Source organism: Podarcis melisellensis (assembly GCF_964234715.1).
Source record: "Podarcis melisellensis genome assembly, chromosome: 4".
Classification (NCBI taxonomy): domain Eukaryota; kingdom Metazoa; phylum Chordata; class Lepidosauria; order Squamata; family Lacertidae; genus Podarcis; species Podarcis melisellensis.
Window position 1 is genome coordinate 76,466,901 of NC_138531.1, and position 8,750 is coordinate 76,475,650.

At 42.6% G+C, this 8,750-nt stretch overlaps 1 protein-coding gene across 5 annotated transcripts in view; it reads left to right on the forward strand.

Moving 5' to 3' along the window:
• DCLK1 (doublecortin like kinase 1) overlaps nucleotides 1-7,235 on the forward strand; it is a 200,292-nt gene extending 193,057 nt beyond the window's left edge. For all 5 annotated transcript variants that reach the window (XM_081909354.1, XM_081909355.1, XM_081909352.1 and 2 more), the window contains one exon: nucleotides 6,083-7,235. In XM_081909354.1, coding sequence (XP_081765480.1) covers nucleotides 6,083-6,247 — 165 coding nt within the window. In that variant the 3' untranslated portion in view covers nucleotides 6,248-7,235. The remainder of the gene's footprint in view (nucleotides 1-6,082) is intronic.
• Nucleotides 7,236-8,750: the final 1,515 nt, after the last annotated feature.

Genomic DNA, 8,750 nt, shown 5'->3' on the forward strand with positions numbered 1-8,750 from the left:
AGCTCTTTCATTAAAAGCTGTCCATTCCCAAAAGCATGTTGAAACGATAAAGTTTTCACTTGCTGGTGGAAGGACAACAAGGAGGGAGTCAGTCTAGCTTCTCCATGGAGGTAGTTCCAGAGTCTGGGAGCAGCCACCGAGAAGGCCCTCTCCTACATCCCCACCAAGTGTGCCTGTGAAGATGGCAGGACCAAGAGAAGGGCCTAGATGACTCAGAATTTAGGGGTTCCTTGAGTCCTGTTCAGGCCTTTTTTTCAGTCAGAACTCACTGGAACTTAGTTCTGGCACCTCTCAGATGGGCACCATTGCCATTCGAAGAGAATGAGGGAAGAGTTCATAGTGAGTTCTGGCACCTCTTTTTCTAGAAAAATAGCACTGGTCCTGTTAGAGGAAAAGGTGGGATATATTAATAATAAAGTTAATAATAATACAGTGGTACCTCTGGTTACGTACTTAATTTGTCCCGGAGGTCTGTTCTTAACCTGAAACTGTTCTTAACCTGAAGCACCACTTTAGCTAATGGGGCCTCCCACTACCGCTGCGCCGCCGGAGCACGATTTCTGTTCTCATCCTGAAGCAAAGTTCTTAACCCGAGGTACTATTTCTGGGTTAGCGGAGTCTGTAACCTGAAGCGTATGTAACCGGAAGTGTATGTAACCTGAGGTACCACTGTAGAACTTACTAAAATATCACAAAGCAGTGAACAACATTTTGAGTTCTTCATAACTCTTTTTTGGACAGAATGGTTTGCCAAACTGAGTTATAGAGAGGGAGAAGAGACTCTCTATGGTGTTCCAAAGTCTGCTTTATGTAACAGTCTTAAGACGGAGTCAGTAGTGGACAATGGAGTGAGATGGCAGCCCTTACCTGACCTCCCAGAAGATGGGTCGCTGCTGCTTACCAGAAGGAAGAGTGGAAGGGGCAAGGTGGCGGGCAGTGACAGAGGCATTACGGTGCTCCAGCTGTCATCTTTGTACAGCATCAACCTCCCTATTACCTTGTTCCTCCCACTCTCCCTCTCACGAATCAGGAATGACGCACTTGCCAGGAGGTCAGGTAAGCAGCATAGCCGCTCAACCCTGCCATCCGGTATTGGGTGGAGTGCAAAAAGTGGAAGGGGGTGGGGAAGCAATATCAACTAAAAGAATATAATGCAAAAATACCGCAGTATGTTTTTAGAATAATAATCCGAAAGCATAAAAGACCTGCCACCATTTCAAAAAAGAATGAGTACTTAATATTCACCCATAGCCAGGCCATCATGTCCAAATGCCTGAAGAAAGAAACAAATCTTCTGGAGCCAAAAAAGATGGCAGTGTTGGTGAGAGAATAGTCTATAGTTGGAGGACAACCACAGAAAAGGACCACTAGGAATGTGGGGAATGTGCCTTATGCTGAGTCAGATCATTGATCCATCTAGCTCAGTATTGTCTACACTTCCCAGCCCTACCTAAAGATGCTAGGAATTAAACCTGCCTTTCCCCATTCTCTCATTGCCACCCACAAGGCATCTCTTGGGAGAGCTACTTGCTCTTCACACAGGTCAGACGGGCTCTGATGTTCCTCCTTTTAAAGATTCCAGCAGTGCTGATAGGTTATTAAATGCCAGGCAATTTGGAGATGCTACTCGGGTGGCACTGTGGGTTAAACCACAGAGCCTAGGACTTGCCGATGAGAAGGTCGGCGGTTCAAATCCCCGCGACAGGGTGAGCTCCCGTTGCTCTGTCCCAGCTCCTGCCCACCTAGCAGTTCGAAAGCACGTCAAAGTGCAAGTAGATAAATAGGAACCACTCCGGCGGGAAGGTAAACGGCGTTTCCGTTTCTGGTTCGCCAGAAGTGGCTTAGTCATGCTGGCCACATGACCTGGAAGCTGTATGCCGGCTCCCTCGGCCAATAAAGTGAGATGAGCGCCACAACCCCAGAGTCGGTCACGACTGGACCTAATGGTCAGGGGTTCCTTTACCTTTACTGTTAAGCATTGTCCATTGGGTGCTAATGGAAGTGGAATAGAATGGTGTGATTGTGGGAGCTTTTAAAGTATTCTGAGCAAATGTTGCAACAGTACATAATATAGGCCTAGTTCAGCAAAGTGAACAGAACATATCCAAAATGGCAAGCAAACTGTAAAGGCATCCTACAGAATAAAAGAGGGAGAGAAGTGGCGGGGGAACCTTTCTTAGATTAATGCACGAACAGCTGCATATCTCGCTGGCACTGCCCTCACTGCAGCCCTGTAGCTAATATGAATAATGCATGCACTAAGAGGGAAAACATACGCACGTATTCTTTTATTAATGAAACGAATATGTTTGTATGTGCATGGCTAGCAGTAAAACAAAAGCAACGGAAAGGTGGGGGGGGGAGTCACCATGCCCATAAAAAGTGAGTATTTTCCCTCCAGTGATTACTGAGCTAGTAGACAAATCATTAAAGGTAAAGGTAAAGGTACCCCTGCCCATACGGGCCAGTCGTGTCTGACTCTAGGGTTGCGCGCTCATCTCGCTCAAGAGGCCGGGAGCCAAGGCTGTCCGGAGACACTTCTGGGTCACGTGGCCAGCGTGGCGAAGCTGCTCTGGCGAGCCAGCACCAGCGCAGCACACGGAAACGCTGTTTACCTTCCCGCTATAAAGCGGTACCTATTTATCTACTTGCACTTAGGGGTGCTTTTGAACTGCTAGGTGGGCAGGAGCTGGAACCGAACGACAGGAACTCACCCCGCCGTGGGGATTCGAACCGCTGACCTTGCAATCAGCAAGTCCTAGGCACTGAGGTTTTACCCACAGCGCCACCCGCGTCCCCAAGAGAAATCATTACGCAACAGCTAAAATGTGCCAAGTATTTCACAGTTGCTACAATTGGGGGTGGAGGGTGTGTCTTCCAGAGCCAGGGCAGTAGGCCAAGTTGTGGGCTCCAATGAAAACTTTCAGAATGACGTTGGTTATGGCAAAGTCTACCATGGCAGCATAATGTCTGAGTGGTGTTGCAGACCTTGGTGCTTCCTGAAGGATGCTTCAGAGTTCATTAGCACCGACCTGTTAAAGACAATTTGCTAATCAAATACGCAGTAGGTAGCTGCCTATCTATCCTCTGTAAGAATCATGCAATTTTACTAGGTTGCTACCAATATAGACTTTTCCCTTGGAACTCAGAATGCTACTTCCCTCCAGCTGAGAAATGTCATTCCCATCATAGTGTGCTCATGAACGCCTGAGGTTTATTGTATTGTTCCAAACGCTTATATACAGCAAGCCCACAACTTAGGCACATTTAAACTTGTGTGCATAATGCACGTGACCTCTGAGAGGTGGTGTGGTTTGGGTGGATGTAGCTGTTTGAAGGCTACAAGCAGAGCGCCTATTTGTGCTATACTATAGGAAAGGGCCATAGCTCAGTTGCAGAGCGCATGCGTTGTATTCCAGTAAGTCCCAGGTTCACTTCCTGGCAGCGATAGGCAGGGTTAGGATCGAACACTGGAGTGTAGACTAGATGAGCTAGATGAATGAATGCTATAATTCAGTATAAGACAACTTCCTAACTTCGACAGACAGCTAGATACATCTGCAGAAGTCTGCATCTGTTTTTCTGCATGGCCCTACCTAGATCAGGGCAACTGACTTTAGTAAGACTTGCAGAACGCCGCTGGAGGCTAAATTGCAGCCTTCATATTTTAAATCAAACTTGAATACCAAGGGAAGAATTTCATCTTGAGTCTGGGATTAATATAAAAATTATGTGATGTGGGTCAAACCTTTAAATAAACGCCTTTGGAGCATAAAAAATACTTTAAAATGCAAATCTGTATGTCATTGAATGGTAATATATGCCATTCCCTCCATTGCTTTCGGAGAACTATATACTGTAAATGCTATATTTGTAACGTGAATATGATCTGGATTGTCTTCTGCTTCATATTAAAATATAATAATAAAGTTGGTTTTAAGGCCAAGCATCTCACGGGGCCTTGAAAACTGGTCAGACCTTTACCAAAGGATCAGCAGTAAACAAAGAACCTTTGGCAAACCATCGCAATTGAATTTTAGCATTCTTATTTAAAATTATTGCTGTTGTTTAAAACCCAAATATGATTTTTCCTCCACTTTGTATTACTGCTCTAAAGATTCTAACTATGAAACTATTAGTGGAACAATTCAGCCTAACTGAATCCATTTGCTATAGAAACCCTCTCGGTCTTCTGCCTTTATTACATCATTTTCAAGCCCTGATTGCATTATTTTAGAGCATGGATTGCTATAATGCTATTCTGCCCTAACCTGATGGATTTAGTTTTCATCTTGTTCTCAGAAATGCCCAGTCTATAAATATATCTCCGTTCTCTAACCAGGATTACAGTTAACTGGTAAATTTTCCAGAAGAAAAACAGTTATGCACGTCCCAAGAGAAAATGATACATCCTTTGAAGTAGAATAACCTCTTGATTGCATTATTTTTTAAAAGAGCCCATCATGATAAAGAGAAGTCGTTCCAACATTTCCTACTTAACACTTGCATTCATTTGGTTTCTAGACAATCCGGTAGTTTTTAGCCTCCCGTGCTCCCAAGGGGATATATCTGCAGTTTAGAGGCCAAGTTTTTATCCTTTTGGCATGTGCAGTCAATTCACCGTAGACAGTTCCTCCCAAATCAACAAAACTTAGAGGCTCTCTGAAAATTAAGCACCATATTTGATGTTTTGTGTTAAATTTGAAAATTAATGCCAACTTGGAAATCCCAGGAGCAGTGGGTGGCATCCAAGAAAACAGTTCCACCAGCTCAAGCACTTTGGGCTGCACAACTTCCTCTCCCTGTGTGCCACCTAAATCTCTTCTGGGTAGTTGGAGGAAGCCCCAGACATATGGGGGGGGGAGGGTTGGGGAGAGGGAGCCAAAAGTATTTGTGCTAGAGGAACTGTTGAGTTGGATAAATACACCCAAAATGTATTTGCGGAGCTGGTGGCAATAAATGTGCATGGCTTTCAGGGTTGGCTTGACACTTCTCTTGCAGCCTTCCCTGTTGCCAAAGAAACAAACCACTTTGTCACTTTGTGAACATTGTTTCTCTCTTTAGCAATAGATTAAACCAATCTGCAGGATGGTTCTCCCCAGGCTAGGTTCTGTCTCCATGTACACCTCATACTTCTTCTGGTTGTGTTGTTCTCGTTTTCATCTAAGCCAGCGGTTCTCAACCTGTGGGTCCCCAGATGTTGTTGGACTACAACTCCCATCATCCCTGAGCTCTGGCCTTGCTGGCTAGAGTGATGGGAGTTGTAGTTCAACAACATCTGGGGACCCACAGGTTGAGAAAGGCTGATCTAAGGATTAACAACAACTGGGCAGAGCACTGACTATTCTGCCCTTCATAGTTTAGGGGAAATCCAGCTTTGCATATAGATATATTTGGGAATATGCAATATAGACACAGATGTACATACTATAAATATAGGTAACACCAGCTCCCTGGACGTGTAAAATAACATCTCTTCTTGCTAATGAGTGTGTGGTTATTCTGTTTAGAAGTTGGCTTTCCTCTCCCTTTCTTTGACTTTAGTCTCACAGTTTTGTAAGAATGTAGGGTTGGGTTTGACTGGGGTTTTTTTTTGACACCTTCACTGTTTTTTAATGTTGGCAAATATTTGCCCCCTTTGTACAAATCAAATCACCTTTTAACCTTTCCTGTCAGGATAGAGGCTTACTTTGGAAAGGGAATAATTGTAGGGTCAGTCTGCATTCTCCTTGAAACCTGAACCCTTTACTCCAAGAAATTAATAGCATCCAGAAGTTTAACATATGGCATGTGCACACACACACACACACACACACACTGTATATGCTTGACGATGTCACGCTGCCTCTTAATAGTTTGGGTCATGCCCTTTTGTGTGAATTTATCTGTGTTATGAGTTAAATCCAGCAAAAACTGGCTGAAACAGAAGGGTGGATGGAGGAAGAGTTTTTGATTTGACCCGGACTGATTTTAGGCCCAGTCCTGGGGAAAAGAAAGGGTGGGATGGAGAACATATGGTAGCCAGATATGGCATTTCATACACAGCCTAATTTCATTTATTCTCATTTTATGCCCCTGCCAGACCACCGCTCTTGATAAGGAGGGGCAGGTTTTCCGACGAAGACGCAACCCGGATGTGAGGGGGCGCTGCAAGGCACAACAAGCACCACCTGATCTCAACTCCGAATCGGAAGACTATTCACCCAGTTCATCTGAGACTGTTCGCTCACCTAATTCACCCTTTTAATAAAACACTTTTGCTGAAAGTCTTGGCTTAACCCTTTGAGATTCTGAAAACAAACAAACAAAAATCCTCCAAACCTGTGTGCAACTGTTTCATTTGATTTCTTCTCCTTCTTTTTTTGTCTGTATCAGTTGCTTAAAGAAGGAACCACAGAAAGGGTGCTTACAGTATCTTTGTAATAATAATTTCCTAAATGACTGAAATCATCTTTGTTCTCTGTCTAGATTGTGACTTGCTGCTAAATATGATCCTCAAAGGGTTAAGACTATTTTGCTTTTTTTCTAATACATATATATATAAATATATATATATATAATTTTCAAAGGGGATAGAAGCAATGAATGTTTTCATCAGTCAAGCTACAATATATGACTTAAGCATATGTTAACCCTCTGAGTGCATAATCTTAAATAATCTTGACTTGCCCCAAAGAGGGCTTTATCATCAACACATTTTCCTGCAGCACTCAAATTGGTGGTTTAGCCAAAGTGCTACGTAATTACAGGATCTGCATTGTGATTTTTGTAGAGTCTGGTTTTTATGCTCTTATGCCAGGGGTACAAATAGTCACCCAGCAGCTACTGGGACCTTTACAAAGCAAACCACTGGGCATCTGACTTGTTGGAGAGATCAATGATAGTTTTGTTTGTTCTCATGTTTTGCTGAACAAAGCACCCTCCTTTTAGCACATTGAACCTAGAAATTCTAACCATTTCTAGGTGTGTTCTGCCATGATTACTTGTTGAAATAATGTCACAGGCAGTAGAGCTGTCTAAGAACAATCTGTTTAGGGTGCTGTTTGTAGTTCTCTGGTTGCTGGCTGCAACACAGTTTCATGGGAGTCTATAGTGGAATGAATTCCCCATCATCCGTACTCTGCTGTGCACAAAGTCCTCCTTTCTGTACATTCTTTTTAAAGACACAGGTACATGCAGAAGGCATGTTTGGGAGCAGGCAATAAACACAATCAGTTTTGGTTTTTTTCATGCCATGGATTGTTCCTCTGGGCGTTATTGTGGTGTTATTTATATGGTGAGGGGTGCTATTTACAATGACTGGATGGGGGGGATGTTTAACAGAGGAAATTATTCTACAGACAATGTAAATTAAAGAAGAGATTTGAAATTCCAAACATAAATAACCTTTGTTTTAAAAATAAAGTGGCTAGCACTTACTCACCTAATGTCTTTGTACAAATATATTTACCAGAATTTAGTCTGCGAGTGTGTGAGAGAGAGACAGACAGCAAATGGGACAAAAAATCCAAAAGTAAATGTTTCATCAGTGCTTTGAAAACATAATTAACCTACAAGAATCATTTGGTTTTTAAAATAACGTTGGTTCCAAAATGTAATAATGTTTGTAAAAATGGTCTCTGTTCATTCACCAGTCACCCTAGTTGAATTAAAAAAACCCTTGGTTTTTAAGGCATGATTCTCAAAGTGTTATTCAGGAGGCTTTAGAAGAAATGCAGGATGGTAAAATTCATATCTAGAGGTTATAGAAATTTTGCTTTGAGATATAAAACACCTGAGATGGGGAGATCAGCAATCCTGTTCACTTGGGCTATTTAAATACTGACAAAGGTAATGTCATTTAAGCAGCTTAAATGGAGAAAGGATTTCAACCAGTGGAATAAAAGGTACTTAAGTGAACACATTTTGTTCATTATAAAAGCATAATTGATATAAAACCAACTGGAGCCATCTCTGCCAAGTTGCTTCTTAGTATCATCACTGATAGCAATTTATTCATGGCCTGAGCACATAGGTTATGTTCCTGGTAGGGTACCGGTATATAATTTAGCCTCAGGACAGTACTTGCCTGGTCCTCCATTGCATGACCTCTAATAAGATGCAGTGCTTTTCAGAATAAGTGCCAATGCTAGACATCCAACAATACCAATGAAGGGCCAATAAGCAGGGCCAATCACAAAGGCATATAAGCTCAGTATTCATTCACTATTATTTTTGTGAATGGACTGAGGTTCATCTCCTTCCTCAATGCATGGCTCACCTTTGTGCCAGGACCAGCCCCAAGTTCTGTAGTTTATACATTTTCCCCATAGGGCAGTCGTTATAGCAAAAGCATTATTGTTTCGATAATGTATGGAAAAAGCCACTCTGATGTCTTGCTTATATTACGTCTTTATTACACTTGTTCACATTATCAAGCACTGAACAAACTACAGAACTTTTGGTGGGAGGTGATTACTCATTTGGACAGCTACAAACCAGCCATCTAGAATGCTCTCATCTTTTTGGAGCTCTGTATTTTTAAAATTATTATTTTAACTGGGCTTCGTGTGTTTTCAACAAGTAGAATTTCCCCCATAATTTTGATGGGTGGACAGCACAATCCCACTCACCATATTTGGCTGCAACAATCCACACTGTTGAGCCAATTCAAAGCTCCTCAGCCGCCACTATAATAGGGTTGCCATACTTCCGGAATTTCCCAGACATATTCAGAATACTGCAATCAGAAGAAGTGTCTGGGCGGAAAT